This window comes from Musca autumnalis, unplaced genomic scaffold (assembly GCF_047663935.1).
Source record: "Musca autumnalis isolate F117 unplaced genomic scaffold, ASM4766393v1 scaffold_5, whole genome shotgun sequence".
Lineage (NCBI taxonomy): Eukaryota > Metazoa > Arthropoda > Insecta > Diptera > Muscidae > Musca > Musca autumnalis.
This window is the reverse complement of record NW_027412088.1, coordinates 21078903-21099121: the sequence shown is the minus strand read 5'-3', so window position 1 is coordinate 21099121 and position 20219 is coordinate 21078903. Positions and strand designations below refer to the sequence as shown.

Genomic DNA, 20219 nt, shown 5'->3' with positions numbered 1-20219 from the left:
GGGACGATCAGTAAAAGAAGTAACCAATACCTTTATGAAGGTCGAAGGAGAATCTGCTAAAGTGGGTCTGGCGGTAAACGGTGAGAAGACCAAGTTGATGGTGTCGACGCACAATGCGTGCATTGAGCTCGGACCAACTGTGGAAGTTGGTTCCTATAATATTGAGGTAGTAAAAGACTTCGTCTACCTCGGCACCTCCGTAAACACAACAAACGATATCAGTTGTGAAATAAAAAGAAGAATTGTATTGGCCAACAGATGCTACTTTGGTTTAAGTAAGCAATTTAAAAACAAAGCCCCATCTCGTTAAACAAAAATAACGCTCTACAAAACCCGTGTTGATGTATGGTTCCGAAGCCTGGGTACTTGCGCAAGCAGACATGGCAGTGCTTGGTGTGTTTGAGAGAAAAATTCTTCGAAAGATCTACGGACCAATCTGCGTTGACGGTGAATATCGACGTCGCATGAACCACGAGCTGTATCTGCTATACAAAGACGTCAGTATAGTTAAACGTATCGAGATGCAGCGGTTGCGTTGGCTAGGTGATATAAGAATGGGCGATGATGAACCCGCCAAAAAGGCGTATAAATTCGAGCCAAATGGCGGTGCACGCAGAATTGGCAGACCAAAGAATAGATGGCGCAAGTGGATGAAGAGATGACAAGGCGCGGTATTCCATAAAGCGAAGCACTAAACCGAGAGAATTGGAGATCTGTTCTTAGTTCGGTCTATGGAACAAATATTCTGTAATGGGCCAGCTAAGTAAGTAAGCAGACCCGGGTCCGGTCATAAGTTTAGCAAATATAGCGATAATAAAACCATAGGCCCCGAAATTCGTCTAAAAATATATACATAGCATTTTGGACCACGGGACATTCCTGAATATTTTCTGTCAATTAGGTTCAGGAGTTTTAGAAAAATAATGTGAAAATAGTGGGCGTGGTCATCAGTTTTCAAGATATAACATATTAAAAAAAGTTGGCGTGGTCCGGTATTTTGTCTCCAAATATATACCTAGGGTGCACACAACTTCATTGCTACCAAAATATATGCTGAAACTGATATAATCATAAGTTTGGCTTATACATATAGCGTTTAAAAGAAAGGCGTGGGGAAGGTACCCCACCTCTTCCGAAATTCATTAAATATACATATCGACGGCAAACATTGAGCTTTTGCTGGAAATTTTATGGAAATCCCTTCAGTAGTATTGGAGATGTAACATATTTAAAAAACAGATGTGGTCGGGTCTTTAGGCCCCAATGAAGTGCCTAAATTCTATATTAATTCGTAAATTCGATACGTATGTAATTTTTGCAAATATAGTTTTTTTTTACATATCGCATAGGAGAGGTACCCCGCCCCCTCTGGAATTCAATAAAATATGTAGCCTGTTTTCGGGAGTCATCCCTGTACATTCTCTGACAATTTCAGGAAAATCGGTTTAGTAGTTTTATCAGAAAAAAATTAAATTGAAAAAAGTGGGCGTGATAAAATTTTCAAGAAAACTCATCCTATTTTCGCCAGAGGCCTATTTTCGGTTCAGTAGTTTTGTAGATGTAACATATTTTAAAAAGTAGGTGTGGTCAAGTCTTTGGGTCCTAAAAAAATAGGTATGGTCAGAGACACAACCACATTTGTCTCGCAAATTAATTTCCAAACTGATACTTTAGTAATTATTGTAAATATAGAATAGACTATAGGGCATAGGGGAAGTACCCCGCCCACTCAGAAATTCAACAAAATTTGTAGCCCATTTTGACCAGGGGCCATCCCTCAACATTCCCTGACAATTTCAGAAAAATCGCTTCAGTAAATTTGGTAGAAAAGAGACATCATCAATGCTGTTCCGAGATATCATCAATGCTGCAGTCGCTCGCCATATACCTGCTGGTCGAATACCCGAAGTAAGACCAAATTTCCCAGCAGAGGCGACGGGATTAGCAAATGAGCGTGATGAGCTTCGTCGAACCAACCCCGACGACCCCAGAGTTAGGGAGCTGACACTGGATGTTAACAGACTGGGCGGCGAACATAAGTGGAACAAGTGGTTAAATCACCTGAAGAGTTGCAACATTGGAGCCGGTATAAGTAAATTGTGGGCAACGGTTAAGTCACTCTCGAACCCCGAAAGGAGGGATGACAGGACCTCAGTTACGTTTGGCGACGTTACGTTAACTGACCCGAAAAGGTGTGCAAGTTACTTCAATCGACTGTTTGTCGAGCACCCCGAGAGTGACAGGGCGAAGAGAAGAGTGTTACGTCGCATTAGATCTCTTCCTGCCGAGGATGAACCAATACAGTTTGCAATGGATGATGTTGCGAATGCCATCAGGAACGCTAAATCATCCAAAGCGTTGGGCCCTGACGGAATTTCCATTGTAATGTTGAGACAGCTGGATGAGCCGGGAGTGGAGTATCTCAATAAAGTTCCCGAAGTCTGGAAAATGGGCAGCAAAGGTGAATCGTACAGGCCGATTACGCTTTCGTCACCTGTAGCGAAGACCCTTGAGGCCTTAGACCTCCCCAGCATTAGAAATAGTTATCAAGTTGCCGATCATCAGCATGGATGCCGTAAACAGCACAGCACGACAACAGCCAGGATCGGCCGTGTGATAGAACAGTGATGGCGGCGCTTGACTTATCAAAAGCCTTTGACACTGTCAAGCACTCCACGCTATTCGAGGACATCGAGCAGACAACCCTCCGGCTAAGTCTGAAACGTTGGATAATCAAATATATGTGTGGTCGCCAGTCGTATGTGGAATTCAGGAACAAGAAATCCAAGCCCCGTAGGGTGAAACAGGGAGTTCCCCAAGGAGGGGTGATATCTCCGGAACTGTTTAACCTCTACCTTTCCTGTATTCCGCCCCCTCTGGACGGCATTGAGATTGTAACGTATGCGTATGATTGTACGTCAGGTACCTACCCGGATGACATCTGTGAAAGACTGAACTCCTATTTAACCGATCTTACCACCTTTTTTCAACGCGAGGAATATGCAGATATCCGCCACTAAATCGACGGCCACTCTGTTCACCACATGGACGGCGCAGTACAGAAGAGAGTTGAATATCAGGGTCGATGGTAGCAGAATTCCGACCACAAATTGCCCCAAAATTCGACACCACTTTCACCTCGTCCGCGCATGCCACAGCTATCTGCGATAAACTGAAATGTAGGAACAAGGTCCTCAAGTCCCTAGCCGGCAGCACTTGGGGTGCAGATAAAGAAACCTTGTTGACCACGTATAAAGCGATAGGTCGGTCTGTGGTATGCTATGCGGCGCCAGTTTGGTCCCTGAATTTATGTGACACGCAGTGGGATAAGATTCAAATTTGTCAGAACACCGTCCTGAGAACGGCAACAGGGTGCCTTCTCAAATCTACAGTGGACCATCTACATGAGGAGGCAAAGATTCTTCCAGTAAGACAACATAATGAGATGCTATCGTTGCAGTACTTGCTCGGGTGTTACCGTGAGAGCCATCCCAATCACCATCTGCTGGCCACCGATACACCCAGGCATATCAAGAAGGATATTCACGCTCTAGAGACGACAGTCCAACAATATAAGAGAGAACCGCTAGATCAACAGGCATATCAGGTAGGTTTGAACAGCATTCACACGGACACAGTTGTTAAGACCATAAGCAATTATTGTGTGAATGCAGTCATCTATCGCAGCTGAAGAGCGTCAGCTGCCACGACAAACCAGAGTAGTTTTGGCTCAATTACGCTCAGGATATTGCAGTCGCCTAAATTCCTATAGAGCGGGAATCGATCGCACCGTGCAAGACATCTGCCCAGTATGCGGCATGGGCCCGCACGGTACTAAGCACCTATTCAACTGCCCCGCCAAGCCTACTCATCTGACTCCAGTGGATCTGTGGTTACATCCCATCGAAGTAGCCAACTTCCTGGAACTGGAGATAGACCCAGAGCCAGATTGAACAGGAGAACGAACATACAAACATAATAATAAGACACTGTTTAACACAACAACAACAACCAACAAAAAGGATCAAAACGATGCGAGAGAAGCTCTTAAACGTCACTTTTTTCCGAATTTTGTGTGGGAGGTACCCGAAGGAGTGGACCGATATAGTCCATATTCTAAAATGATACATGACTGGATGAAATAATAAGATGCGTAAAGTATGTACTAATCAGAAACTCCCTGCGAGAATTATCTTGCGGATTTGTCATTTTGGTTGGTGCTGTCAGGGTTCCATTTAGCTGTTTGGCTAATATCTCAAGAAGTGTGGACTTGCGCAAGACAAATAATGTACCGTCGTAAAAGGAGCAGCAAAGGACAACCTACTGAAAAAAAATCAACATGATCCGATAGGTGCTCTTAAAGTCCACTTTATCCGAATTTTGTGTGGGAGGTACCCGAAGAAGTGGAGACATATAGTCCATATTCGAGTCCTATATCGGACTATCGGAAAGGAATAATACGCAAAGTTTGAGCCAAATCGATTGCTGCCTTCAAGAGTTATCGTTGACACAATTTTAGAAAAAAATTTTAGCTTTTGTCTGGGAGATACCCCAAGGAGTGGAACGATGTGGCCCATCTTCGAACTTAAACTAAGTTTGGACACCCAAAATTTGGTTCGAATCGTTTGAGAGTTTTTGTGCGCACCAGCCAGACAGACAGACGGACAGACGCCTGAAACCAATTTCGTCCAAACATACTTAGGTCCTATAACAGTTATTTATATGAGGCGAATTTATGGTCGTATCAAAGAGTGTATACCCTATGCAAAAAATTATTTACAGTTGCTGACAATAAAAATTTGTTTTAGTTTAACATGTCTTAAATTTAGATATTTAGTGAAAAGTTCGTCACCACTCCACCCCCTTACTCTTTTCCAAGCACTATTTGCATAAAAAGTTTACAAATAATTGTCGAACAACACTAATAATGAATAATAATTAGGCGATAAGTAGCAAAAGTACATAACGTTTATTTGGTTCGGATACAATGAATAGTTTGAAGATACAGCAGTTGAATATAAAGAGTATTCGGCTGATGACTTTTGGTCCATGCGGATACCTACCTGGAATTTTCTGAAAAAGGAGGAAAAAAGAATTTAAAAAAAAATATTTTAGTTTAGAAATTATATCAAAATTTTCAAAAGTTTAATCATCAACAAAAAAATAGAAAAAAAGTTCGAGGAATTCCGTCATCAGAGAGAGAGCCCATTTCCCCAAAAAAAAAAAAAAAATAAAAACATCATTGGCTTGTACAAATATTTACTCAATTTCAGAATGCTACATGAAAAAACAATTTCTTGGTCAACTAGCCAGCAGCCGCATTGGCAGCAGAGGAGGGTGGCTGGCTGGCTGGCTGGCTTACTAACAGAGTAAAGATTCAAACGAAGAATCAATGAATGAATGAGAGAGAAAGTTAGTTGTGTGGCGACGATCCCGCCATGGTTAATTGGTAAGAAGTAACAACATGACAATTGAGTGCCTATCTACTTGTCTTAGTTGGCTTTCTTATTATGATGCTGCTATTGGTGGTATATAAGCCATAGTTGGTATCTAGACCAACATCAGTTGTTCAATAGAAAGAAACGTAAATAAAGCTCTGCAACAACAGTGGATATATCAATATTTTGTGCGGATTTTTAAATCAGAAATCAAGGAATCAAAAAAGAAATGCTACGAATTATGAGAGCAGTGGTGGTGTTGGTGATGTGGACCTTTTTGATCCCCTCGATTTTTTGTTTGGATACAGTGGAAAATGATAACAAGAATAATCAGACCCTGGATATATCATTTCGTGAAGCTAGACGCAGTAACATTGCCGAGAGTTGTTTGACCACAGATGATGCCAGTGGCACATGTATGACGCGATTCAGGTGCCTTAGTTCTGGTGGCACTCCCCGGGGCTACTGCAGTGGCTCCTATGGAGTTTGTTGTGAAAGTAAGACAATTTAATCTCTTCTTAATTTATTAATTTTATTACAAAATGTTCTTCTTTTTGTGCCACTTTCAGCAAATCTCCAATGCAATGCCGTATCGAAACTGAAACGTACCATCATTAAAAATCCCGCCCTCTTTACCCAGGATCCCTGTGAATATCACATACAAGCCTTTAGTTCAAATGTATGTCAACTGTTAATCGAATTTCAACGTTTCGAGCTCCAGCCACCCACCTATAATCCCGGTACCCACACTTTGGAATGTGGTGATAATCTAATGATTGGTGATTTTACTTTGTGTGGCGATAACACCGGCCAACATCTTTACATACCCTTCAATGTGGCCAATGGTATTCAGGAAATCACATTGACATTTAACTTACCTAATCGTTGGTCGTTCAATACTTGGCGTATGGTTATAACACAATTGGAATGTCCGGCACCAAAAAAACGTTCACAGTCGCACCACCAGCAGCAAACGTTCCAGCAAAGTTTTATGCCATTTGTAAATGGTAATAATTTACCAAATTTGAGAACAATATTTTCCTCACATCATAATAATGATTTTGAGCTGCTCGCACCATCGGGTTGTCATCAATATTTTACCCAACCAATGGGTACCATAAGAACTTTTAATTTCAAAGATGACGGCAGCACATATTATTTGCCCAATTTCAATTATGTCATCTGCATTAAGCCGACACCGGGAGCGTCCATGATTGAGTAAGTACCGTAAATGTTTTTTAAGCATTTTTTTTGCTTTTTTTTCTTTGTGTATATTGTCGGGATTTTAAGAACAAATTCTAGAAAACTTATAACTAATTCTTTTTGCGAAAAAGCCAACTTAATTTGGGTGGTCAATAATCAGGGATAGACATCACCTTTCTTTTGCATACTTTTGAGAGCTGTCATTGTGTGAGTGCAACATTTTTCCATTAGAGAAATTATAGCTTTGTTCCTTTAATTTTTTAATGGTAAAAGTGGTAAAAGAGAAAACTGTCAAAATTGCTCTTTCATGAACAGTTTTACCAGAAAAGAAAGGGAGCGAAAAAATGGTAGATCTGGTAGCAATGTCAAAAAGAAACATAAAAATTCAATTTTCTTCTTTTATTTCCCAGTTTTTAATTTTGTTTTGTCAGCGTTCGCCTTTTTCTTCCGTTTTTTTTCTTCATTGTCAAATAATCGTCAAACAAATGTCGAAAAATCAGTTCTACCCTTTTTTACCTGAAGAAATTTGTCTGGTAGCCTGTGGTAGAAGAGAAGGCATTTCTGCTCTCTCTCCTCTCTCACTCACTTAAATATTGCTTCCAGTTTTACCACTTTTTGGGGTTAAGGAAAGCTTTGCAAGTTAAAAATGGTAACAAATGGTAACCTCAGGTATGTAAAGGAACACAACTTGTGTGTGGAGAGAGCAACGTTCTCTGAGAGCACGTAGGCGTTCCTTTGCTTATGGCTTTCAAGCACCTCAGTTTTTTTGTGCTACTCCAACTGAAAACAATTTTCGCTCTTCTTTATCGGAACTTTATCCATTGAAGTTTGGCGCTTCCAGTTCTCAACCATCCATCCTATCCCATCACCGTTTATATCTCCTAAGAAAATGGCCCAAAAGCTCCTAAAATCCTGCCGTCAATACTAAAATGAACTTAAGGAATGAGTATCCGATTTGCACATTTTAAAATTCCAATCGTACATCAAGTTCCAATAAGGTCTTTATCGGACTATTCCTTCGGCTACCTTTCTCATAAAAGTAAGTTAAATTTAAAGATAACTTTGAAATTTTTGTCAAATGGTTCTTGTGGGTAAGTCCATTCTACATGGCATAATGCTCCAAAACCCCCATAAATCAAGTTTTAAAAATGCATATATTGGACAACACATTCAGGTACGTCCACCACAAATGTTCAAAATTTTCACATAAATTCTTTTGAAATGTTTACCGATGGTAGTCCTTGGGGTCCTGATTATAGCGCTATAATGTTTTTCATGGACAATTCCATGCTTCCTGATATAAAATACTATGATAGCAAACCAAAATAGCTCCTGGGAACGATAACTATCGAAAGAAATAGCTCCTCAAGGTAGATCCAGACACTCTAGTGCTTTATTCCAATTTAAGGCCATTTCTCAGATCGTGTTGACATTTAAATCCCGGATAGTGGTTGTGATCAAGACTACAACTTTAATTTGTTTCCCACCAAATATGGGCCCGGAAATGTTCCAATATTTAGGGACACCCATTCATACACATCTCTTTAATTTCCATCTTGTTGAATGAAACCATAGTGTGGAGGGAATATTAGGCTTGTTTTTTCTCTTTGTAACACATCGAACTAATCATATATTAGCTCCACTTTAACTCGAAAAGCGTTCCTTTACTTCAGGCACCATACAATTCAAATGGGAGTAGTTTACAACTTTTACTACTTTTGCCGGTTTTGCCTTTTTCAAAAGTAAAGGAACAGACCAATTGTTGATCAGGATAAAATTCTATGACGATGTAACCATGTCCGTCGGTCCGTCCGTCTGTCCGTCTTTTGTAATCACTCTAGCGTCCGCAATAATTGATCGAATATGGGTTATATAGGTCCACGGTACCACCCGATTTATGGTATTTTGAGGATTTTAGCTACATTTTTAGACCGAGCTAGCTGAAATCTATGGCCAAATGGCCAAAAAATTTTTCCGCTAAAAATGATCAATATAGGTCCACGTTTTGGTATAGCCCACATATAAGGGTACCTCTCGATTAAAGGTATTTTGGGAATTTTAGATAATTTTTTTTTACCGAAGTAGCTGTAATTTGACATTTGAGGTTCTCAGTGGTCACGAAACTTTTCCACTACAAATCGTCAACATATTTCCATGTTGTGGTATTGCCCCCATATAACGGTACCCCCGATTTTCGGTATTTTGGGGATTTTAACTAATTGTTTTATAGGTGTAGCTGTAATTTGACATTTGAGGTTCTCAGTGGTCACGAAACATCTCCACCAAAAATCGTCAACATAGGTCATTGTTGTGGTATTGTCCCCATATAATGGTACCCCCCGATTTTCGGTATTATGAGGATTGTAGCTACAATTTTTAACCGAACTACCTGATATTTGACATCCGTCATCCCGAACTTCTGCACCAACAAATTATCTACATAGGTCCATTTTTTGGTATAGCCCCTATAGAAAGGTACCTCGCAATTTTCGGTATTCTGAGGATTTTAGCTACTATATTTAACCGAACTAGTTGTAATTTGACATTTGAAGTGTTCAGAGCTCCCGAAACTCTTCCATCAAAAAATCGTCCACATAGGTCCTTTTTTTGGTATAGCCCCCATACAACAGTACCACCCATTTTTCGGTATTTTGAGGATTTTAACTAAAATGTTTAACCGAAATAGTTGAAATTGGAGATTTGAAGTTCTCAGCGGTCCCGAAACTCCTCCACCAAAAATCCCCATATAAAGATACCAACAGATTAAAGAAATGCTTAGATACATTTTTATACCCTCAGCATTTATGCTAACGAGGGTATATACACTTTCATACGGGCAAAATGTGCCTCATCCAAATAATGGTCCAAGTATGTTTGGACGAAATCTGTTTTAGACAATTTGGATTTGATTTAGCCATGTCCGTCCGTCTGTCTGTCTGGCTGGAGCGCACGATAACTCTCGAACGGATTAACCGATTCGGTCCAAAATTTGACTTTTGTAATCTTTTGTCCAAACTTAGTTTACTTAGTTTGTCCAGACTTAGATGGGGTTCCAATATGGACTCAATCGGTCAACTCCTTTGGGTACCTCCCACACAAAAGTTCGGAAAAGTTCAGTTTAGGACCTGCTCCCGATTCGCTTTGATTTTTGTTGTAGCAACTTTTATTTACCGCAAAAAGCCTGAAAGTTGCAAAAAAAATATTAACTATATTTGTCCACTCCTTCGGGTACCTCCCACCCAAAATTTCGGATAAGTTCACTTTAAGACCTGCTCTCGAATCACTTTGATTGCCTCAATTCCAACGGTAAATGCTCTTTCAGGGGCAAGTCCATACTTCTTGACAAAACAGCCCTAAGGCGTCCAGACTTAGTTTAATTAATTTCTAAAATGGCCGATATCGATCTTCTCCTTATGGTACCTCCCCCACAAAAGTTCAACAATTGTGTCGATTTGTCCGTAGATAAAAGTTTCAATTCACATAGGGTGGGGGTATATCTCTGTCGGCACAGTCGACTGATACTTTTTTACTTGTTTGACCTAATTTTTGGCATTTGGGTATCCGTGGTCGAATAGTTTTTGCACCTAACAGGAAACTAATTACTTTATTTTAAGTTCAGAATATTTTATAGTGGAGGGTTTTAGTTGTAGCGATAGGTTGTAGCCACAGGAGTTAGTTGAGAAGGTTTGGTAGAGCAGTTGAAAAGGGAACAGTGTGTAGTGCAAGCCTGAACCACATGCTGGGCAGTTGTTTTACAGGGTGTCACCAATCATTCGTCTTTGACCCAAAATTACTCTGGTTTGTTATGGCAGCTAACATTCTTCAGCTGCGATAGAGAGGGGGTGCACTCCGAAGACTGTAGTTCTTTATGGCATTTGCAACTTCATCAGTGTGACTACTAATCGAACCTGTTTGATAGTCTTGCTGCGACTGCGACTGGGTGCCTCCTCTTGCAGTTCTTTCTCTAGATCATGAAAATCCCTCCTGACATGCCTGCGTGGGAGGGGTCCTATCCATCATGACATGGGATTTGAAGACCTTGTTGCTACATCTCAGCTTGTGGCAGATATTTCAAATGTGACTACTAGAATCTTGGGGTAGTTAGTGGTCGGATTTATGTTACAATCCACCAGGTTAACAGTTTTTGCGAAGGTTTCCGACGCTAAAATCGTAAAATCATCGAGATACGTAAATTTTTTCTTAATGTCGTCTGGAGGAACTTGGAATACAGGAAAGATAGAGATTAAACAGTTCCGGAGGTATGATCCTACCTTGGGGTACTCACCGGGCTCCGAGCTTTGAATTCAGGGGCAGAAAGTCCCCTGAATTTAACGTACAACTTGGAGGGTAATCTGAACGATGTCCTTAAACAATGTGGAGTGCTTGACAATATCAAAAGCTCCCGATAAATTGAGCACCACCAATACAGTTCTATCCCACGTTTTGTTCTGGTTGAGACCGCGACTAATACACATATGTGTAGAGATGGAACTGATGATTGCAATTTGGAAACTCGCAAGGGTTTTTACTATGGGCGACAAAAGCGAAATCAATAACCTTTGCTGGCACCATTGTCTTCCTATAGTAGCAGGACCACCCTGTCTATTTTTTAAACTTCGGGCACGACTGTGTCAGTTGGATCTGTCAGTGCAATAATTAGACCCATTGCAGATAGATATCATAACTTCACATACCCCCCAAAAATGTTCCCTGAAGATTTCTAATACTTCTTTTCTCACCTACGAAAATCCTATATTTTTTATACCCTCAGTCATTAGACTAACGAGGGTCGATTTAACAATGTCCGTCCCTATGTCCGATGGAGCGCACGATAACTCTCGAACGGATAAACCGATTTGGGCCAAAACTTAGACTTCGTAACATTTTGTACAAACTTACTTTAAGTTCGAAGATAAGCCATATCGGTCCACTGCTGGTACCATGGCACCATGTATAGTGGTTGGAGCACACGATAACTCCAGAACGGATCTGCCGATTCGGTCCAGTATTTAGTCATCGTAATATTCTCTTCAAAGATGAGCCATATCGACCCACTCCTTTAGGTACCTATCCCAAAAAAGTTCAAAAATGTGCGCACGATAACTCTCGAAGGCAGTTACCGATTTGATCCATACTTTACACATCGTGATGTTCCATAGATGGGGTTCCCCACAAAAAATTTCGGAAAAATTCAGTTTACTGCCTGCTCTCAAATCTCTCTGTTTTAACAACTTGTATTCGCTGCCTCCATTGCAACGGTACAAGTTTTTTCAGAGTCAAGTCCATACTTCCTGAGAAATAGCCCGAAAGCTTTACAAAACCCTGTTTCACCATGTGTAGTGGCTGGAGCGCACGATAACTCTCGAAGCGATCAGCCGATCCGATCCAAAATTAATATTAATATTTTGTCCGAACTTCGTTTAAGTTCGAAGATGGGCACTATCGGTGCGCACATTCCGGTACCTCATCCCCAAAATGTCACTAAAATGGTACGCGCTCTATCTGTTGAACGAAGCAACCGTCCAAACATTCGATCTCCAAATATTTTGTCCAAATGTGGTTTTTCTTCAGAAATAGTCTATATCGGTCTTCTCCTTAGTGTACGGGAGGTATAAGAGTTCAACATTTTTACAGTGTTTTATTATTTCAATGCGGTTAAGGATCTGTTCGAAATGTTTTCAAAATTATACCGATGCTACTCTTGTGGACTTGTTTAATGTTTTGCCCACAAGACCCTGCTTCCTGACATAGTGGTTCAAAAGCTCTAAGTTATATATACGCTGACCAACTGAAATGACTGGTGGGCACAATATCTATCTTAGGAAATGACTCCCAAACTAAGATCCACTTCCAAAATGGAATATGTCGGTCCATTTCTTCAAGTACATCCTCCGCAACCAAGCATATTTTGAACACCTTACTGGGCTCTTCGCGTTTCTGATTCCTGGGATTGTACAGTACAGGGGCGATTTGAACACCTTATTGGGCCCTTCGCGTTTCTGATTCCTGGGATTGTAATGTACAATATAGATATTGTGCCCACCAGTCAAAATACCGAAAATCGGGGGTACCGTTATATTGACCTATGTGGACGTTTTTTTAGTGGAGGAGTTTCTGCACCTCTGATACTTGAAATGTCAAATTACAGCTAGTTCGGTTAAAAATTGTAGCTATACCAAAAATGGACATATGTGGACAATTTTTTGTTGCAGAAGTTCGGCACCACGGAGAACCTCGAATGTCAAATATCAGGTAGTTCGGTCAAAAATTGTAGCTAAAATCTTCAAAATACCGAAAATCTTGGGTACCGTTATATGGGGGCACTACCACAACATGAACATATGTTGACGATTTTTAGTGGAAAAGTTTCGTGACAACTGAGAACCTCAAATGTCAAATTACAGCCACTTCGGTAAAAAAATTACCTAAAATATCCAAAATACCGAAAATCGGGGGCACCGCAATACTACAACATAGACCTATGTTGACGATTTTTAGTGGAGAAGTTTCGTGACCACTGAGAACCTCAAACGTCAAATTACAGCTACTTCGGTAAAAAAATTAGCTAAAATCCCCAAAATACCTTAAATCGGGAGGTACGGTTATATGATGGCTATACCAAAACGTAGACCTACTTCCAAAATGGAATATGGCGGTCCATTCCTTCAAGTACATCCTCCGCAGCACTTTTGAGCTTCAAACCAAGCATATTTTTTGTCGGCATGTGCATTAGGGTGGGGCGATTTGAACACTTATTGGGCACTTCGTCTTTCTGATTCAATAAGGTGCTTTCCTTCCATACAAAAAGCACCGCCCTAATGTTCATACTTCCAAAAAGGGCCACAAAATCTGCGTAGCCGGTATTAGATTCGATATTGTCAATAGATGAAAGTTTCAATTCACACAGGCTAGGGGTATATCGCTGATACTTTTTTAATTGTTAAAATTAAAAATTTAAATCCATCATCATAACTGAGGTTAGCCTTCGGGTAAGCCGACTGATTCTGTTTTTAATTATATCGTCTGCTCCGTCGGAAAAGGTCGTAAGTCCCTCTCAATAAATGTTTCAGGAGGAAGAAAAAACATTCCAGCGCTTTATGTATTAAAGATTTTATTATAGTGGTAAAGGCAATATTTTTCGTTTATTTATTCCGCTTCAATACCTGTACTTTGTTTGATAAAATTCCGTCGCGTTTGGGAGATAATTGGATGTCTTTGGACTTACGACCTTTTCCTTGTACAGTTTTGTATTTTTGTAGGGACTTACGACCTTTTCTTACAATTTACGGTCGTTTTTAAAATAAAATGTTTATAAGTTACAAAACAATGTGGGAAGGGTATTATAAGTTTGTTTTGTTCAATATTCGTGTAACATCGCGAAGTATTCGTCGTAGACCCCCTCCCCTTGCCATATTTTCATATATTGACGAGATAAAGCGATTTAGCTATGTGTCTCCGTCCATCCATTAACAATTGTAATAAAACTCAAGACCTCAATGTTGGACCGACCATCACGAAATTTTGTGGAGCGTTCGGGTTCCGACCAGAAGTGACCCCATTAGATGTTAGTTATGATCGAAAGGTGTGAAATGGAATAAACCCACAATTTTTACCCGACTTTGTAGCTGTCCTGTAGATCGCAGTAATATTCCGATCGACGCGAAATTTTAAGATTGAATTGAGTTTAAGACAAAGAATAAGCTTGCAATTTAACATGGTGATGAGATAATTATTAGCGGGTTTAATGGACCAAAACTTTTGAGTGAAATCTAATATATAAAAGACAATGTGTGTATGTTTTTATGTTCCGCATAGACTCAAAAACGGCTAGACCGATGTTTTTTGAAAATTTCAGAGAATATACAAGGAACAACCGAGGTGAAAATAGGCTTTATATTTTTTGAATTGCGGAGGGGGTGGGGGCAGGCCCTATTTTTTAAAAAAATGTTTTTTTGCAAATGTTATGAAAGTATCGGTCAGAAAATTAATTTGCGAGGCAACGGTTGTTGAATCTCCGACCCTAAGTACTTATTTCATGTAATTTTCAGATTATGCACAGGGATGTCTCTTGGTGGAAGTAGGCTATATATTTTGTTGAGCGGGTTACACCTGTGCCCTATTTTTTAAATGCGCTCTATATAAAACTTACGAACGATTCCTTTTCCCCAATCCTGATTACATATTTTAGCAATAAGGCCCGACTAGAGTAAAATTCTAAGTCGGCATAACCATGACCGTCTGTCCGTCTTTTGAAATTAAGATACAGCTCGCAATTTTTAAGACAGATCTTCGTGATTCGGTTTAGAAGTTTCTATTACTTCAAGGATGTTTGGTATTGACGCCTTCATATAGCCCCCATAGAACGGTACCTACCGATTTCCGGTATTTTTAAGGTGTGGCCTCAATATTCCTCCGAACTGGCTGAAATTGGGTATTTATTCTTCGTTTGGGGTGTAAAATTTTCTCCCATAAATTTGTCTATATAGGCTTACGCCTTCATATAGCCCTATAGAATGGTGCCTCCCGAAATTGCTGAAATTTGGTATTAAGTCTTCTTCATAAACGAAAGGAAACTAACTGAAGTAAAATTCAATACAACTCATGGTTGAGTTGTTGGATATTCCAACTAATTTGCGATGCAAAAAAAATATAATTGACATACGAAAACGTAACATAAACTGTTTCAAGGGCCAGCAACGTGGACCGGTTGGGCTAATATTTAATATAAAACATGACACGTTGTACTTACGACCTGGTATTTTTGCCTTACGACCTTTTCGTTCACTTAAATTTCATGATTAATTTCGTTAATGTACGTGGTTTCTTAGCTACATTGTAATCACAAATAGTGTCCTTTTTTGTCTTCCCAAGTATTTCTGCCCCAACTCACTGCATCTTTTGTTTTTGTCTGCAAACCATGTATAATCTTCAGCATGTAATGTCTCCCTGCGTTTAGAAAGTTTATCATCAGAGCTTTCAGAATCACCGTGAAAACCATAGGGAACTAGACCCATGGCACCATCGCCTAATTCCATTCCAAATTCATACTGCTCTTTGTTAACAAAAACCATGATGTCTTCTTAGTTTAATAACATTTCAATCAATTATTATTTCAGAATCATTTAATAATATAAACATTGCATTTACCCGTCCGTTAGAAGGGATTACTTTATTAAATTCAGAATACAAACTAATCTCGTTATGTGAATAAATGTCCCTAGAGAAACAACAAATTACTAGTTGATAAAGTTAAGTAAGATATACGACAGAAAAAACAGTAAAAATTTCATTTTTTTTTACAAATTTTTCAATACGTGAGGTATTTGAACACACACAGCATCCCAATTTGTATCAATGAAAAGGCCAGAAGTCCATCTTTCATAATCAGTTCGCTTATAGGGGAAAATAGATTTCAAATGTAAATTTTCGTTGCAATATAGAAATTGTCACATTTTTGTTCAAATTTTGGTCCACAGGTTCCGCCAAATATCATCCGATTATCATCCAAAGGTGTAGGCTAGTTCTTTACATTGTACCCCAACCATGGATGACGCTAAACATTATATCTGAACTACATAAGCTGTAGTATTCTTTTAAAGTATACATTTTCCTGTGGACTTACGACCTTTTCGTACTCAAATTTGTACGTTTTATGGACTTACGACCTTTTCCGACAAGGGCAAAACGTAAAGAAAAACGCGACATACTACCATTTTCTTTGTATCATACGACGTGTTTTGACTTGTACTATCATCCTGTAACAAAAACGCGATTTCCAAAAAAAGTGGACTTACGACCTTTTCCGACGGAGCAGACGATATTTTGTTCTATAACTTTTTTCACACGGTTCATAAAGATATCTTCAATTTCTAAACCGTGAAAACTTCTAAAAATAATTCTGCTTAGGGGCTCATTATTTTTTTCCCTATAAACTTGCTATCCAGCTGTATTAGCTAAAAGCCTGAAGGTTCGAAAGAACGTTTAAACTCTGTTTTCTAAAAAAAGCAATAGAAAATAAATCTTCTTTTTCCCCCATTTGTTATAGTTGGGAAAATCGTTTATTTCAAAATTAATGCATCAGTCAATAATTGTTTGGCGCATTCGAATACTAATTACTTTCCTAATGATGCTGCAGGTCAGAACATTTCACTTCACATTTTCCCAGACTTTTACACTCTCACTTTCAAAAAAGAAAATCCATTCCATTGTGGAAGAAGATCGTTAATCATGGACCAGTTTCAAAAATTCTCCCAAAGGCAAAATAAGTTTAAGTTGTTGGATACTACATATCTAAGTATGAACATTGTCGTAAACAGAACTGAGAGCAGCAATAATTTGAAGAGGTTTTGAGTATTGAAATAATTGTTGTTCATTTCATCGTTCAGCTGGTCAATTAGAAGTTTTTTGTCAGTTTCTTTGTTCGTCATCATTGCAAATGTCATCTGTTTTCAGTTCAAATCAGCTGAGAAACACAAATTGCTTTCAATTTTAATTTTATTATATATTTAATACTATATTTTCTTTTTAATATATATATTTATTTAATATATCTTTCCAGATATCAAGCCACAAAGTTCTCCCTGTCCAATGAAGTGGCCAATGCTGCCGGCTATGACAGCGATTGTCACAGTACCATACAAACGGACGGACGTCGTGAGGATTATCTAATGATACCACAATCATTTGTGGCAAATAGTTTGAATATTTTGCCCACCTATTATTGTGGCACATCGCTGCAGTCGCGCCCTTCCCTTATCGCCTCGGCACCATTTATTTTGTACTTTACCAGTGATGGGTTTACCGATGAAACCGAAACGGGTTTTAGTATTAATTATCGCGTTCGTACCGCTTACTAATTGTAGAATTTAGAATTAAGTAAATTATATACACAAAAAAAAACAAGAAAAAATCAAGTATTATTACATTTCTATAGATTTAATATTTATAAAATACAAAATAATTATTTAGAAATAAATTCTAAAGTTAAAGCTTTTATTTAATTCTAATATGGGGAGGTTGTTTTGCGGATAGTTTTCTTGTGGCATATGTATATCAAAGCCAAACTTGTTATGGGTGTAAGAAAAATTCCATCCGATGTGGATGCTCATCAATACCCAGCAAAATTTGAAGGAAGGGGTTCCATGCGATGACGTGATTTCATGGCATCTTTTGCATTGCTTCAAACGAAGTCGTGAAAGATCAGATCTTTTCATTAGCATTTGAACCCATTCCATCGATCCAATAGAGATACATTTTTTGTTTTTATTTATACATTTTTTCTAAATATATAAGATTAATTATTTACAATAGGCTTGATGTTGTCGGAGACTGGAAATCACAACCAACGTTGTTAAAACTCTCGTCGTAATAATAATGTCATTGCAAAGGGTTGGTGAAAATGACATGCCAAAGCTTTGGTGGAAATGACATGTCAAAGCATTGGTGTAAATTACATGATTTGGATCCAAAAATGAATAGCATCTTTTGGGGTCCACGCTCACATAAAATTCATGGATTAAGATGCTAAAAAGATGACATGCCAGATCACTTGCACCCATGATTGAATGGCATCTTTGGCATTGAACATTTTGCTGGGTAACTTTAGTTAAGCCCGGCAGAGTTTTCTAGAGCTTTTGGGCCATTATCAGAAGAAGTATCGACTTGCCCCGGGAAAAAAACGCACCGTAGTAATGGGGACCACGAGGCCAAACTGCTGCAAACAATTTTTAACCGATTAAATTACACTTGTTCGAACATTTTTACAATTGAATCCAAAGATGTGCTGAGCTTCAATCAAATCGGTTACTCACTTCGAGAGTTATTGTACGCAACATTTTAGCGAACATTTTTGAACATTTGTGAGAAGAGAGAACCTAATACGAAAGATAGGTCCAAATTTTGGTCCAGATATTACGAGCCGCAAAATTTGGAATAAATCGGTTGGTTCGTTTGTATGGTAGAAATTTCAAAATACTTCGAGAACCAACCTTAATCTCGATTTAAGAACAGATTTATTGGCACCAGAAGGGGTGGACTTAAATTTTTGACTGAAAGATCCAATAACGGCTTCGTAACCGGTTTTCTTTTGAGAAAGGGTCCATGGAAGCTCCCTTTCATTGAGAAAGGGTCTATAGAAGCAACCTTTATTTAAGAGGGGTTCTACTGAAGAACCCTCTATTAGAGAAAGAGTCTACTGAAGCACCTTTATTTGAGAAAGGTCCTACAGAAGCAGCCTTACTTTTATAAAGAGTCTACAGAAGCACCCGTTCTTTGAGAAAGGGTCTATAGAAGCACGGTTCCTTCAAGGAAGGGTCTATACAAGCAACCTTTCTTTGAGAAATGGTCTATAGAATAACCTTTTCTTTGAGAGAGGGTCTAAAGAAACACCCTTTCTTTGGAAAAGTGTCTATAGAAGCACCCTTTTTTGAGAAAGGGTCTATAGAAGCACCCTTTCTTTGAGAAAGGGTCTATAGGGTCACACTTTTTTTGAGAAAGGGTGTACAGAAGCACACTTTCTTTGAGAAAGGATCTATACAAGCAACCTTTCTTTGAGAAAGGGTATATTGAAGCAACCTTTCTTTGAGAAAAGGTCTATAGAAGAACTCTTTCTTTGAGAAAGGGTCTATAAAAGCACCCTTTCTGTGAGAAATGGTCTATAGAATAACCTTTTCTTTGAGAGAGGGTCTAAAGAAACACCCTTTCTTTGGAAAAGTGTCTATAGAAGCACCCTTTTCTTTGAGAAAGAGTCTACAGAAGCACCCTTTCTTTGAGAAAAAGTCTACAGAAGCACCCTTTCTTTGAGAAAAAGTCTACAGAAGCACCCTTTCTCTGAGAAAGAGTCTACAGAAGCTCCCTTTCTCTGAGAAAGAGTCCACAGAAGCACCCTTTCTTTGAGAAAGAGTCTACTGAAGTAAACTTTCTTTGAGAAAGGGTCTATAGAAGCACCCTTTCTTTGAGAAAGAGTCTACTGAAGTAAACTTTCTTTGAGAAAGGGTCTATAGAAGCACCCTTTCTCTGAGAAAGAGAATACAGAAGCACCCTTTCTCTGAGAAAGAGAATACTAAAGTACACTTTCTTTGAGAAAGGGTCTATAGAAGCACCCTTTGTTTGATAAAGGGTATATAGGAGCAAACTTTCTTTGAGAAAGTGTCTATAGAAGCACCATTTCTTTGTTAGAGGGTATATAAGAGCAACCTTTCTTTGAGAAAGGGTCTACAAAAGCACCCTCTCTTTAAGAAAGAGTCTACAAGAGCACCCTTTCTTTGAGAAAGAGACTACAGAAGCTCTCTTTCTCTGAGAAAGAATCTACAGAAGCACCCCTTCTTTGCGAAAGAGTCTACAAAAGCACCCTTTCTTTGAGAAAGAGTCTACAGAAGCACCCTTTCTCTGATAAAGAGTCTACAGAAGCACCCCTTCTTTGCGAAAGAGTCTACAAAAGCACCCTTTCTTTGAGAAAGAGTCTACAGAAGCACCCTTTCTCTGATAAAGAGTCTACAGAAGCACCCTTTCTTTGAAAAAGGGTCTATAGAAGCACCTTTTCTTTGAGAAAGGGTCTATAGAAGCACCCTTTCTTTGAGA

At 39.1% G+C, this 20219-nt stretch overlaps 1 protein-coding gene across 1 annotated transcript in view; it reads left to right on the top strand.

Annotated features, from left to right (window-relative positions):
* The window catches only part of LOC141406221 (uncharacterized), a 112129-nt gene extending 94632 nt beyond the window's left edge, over positions 1 to 17497 (top strand). Inside the window, exons 2-4 of the mRNA XM_073991421.1 lie at positions 5747 to 5935; positions 6008 to 6656; positions 17200 to 17497. Of these exons, the coding sequence (XP_073847522.1) occupies positions 5747 to 5935; positions 6008 to 6656; positions 17200 to 17497 (1136 nt within the window). The remainder of the gene's footprint in view (positions 1 to 5746; positions 5936 to 6007; positions 6657 to 17199) is intronic.
* Positions 17498 to 20219: the final 2722 nt, after the last annotated feature.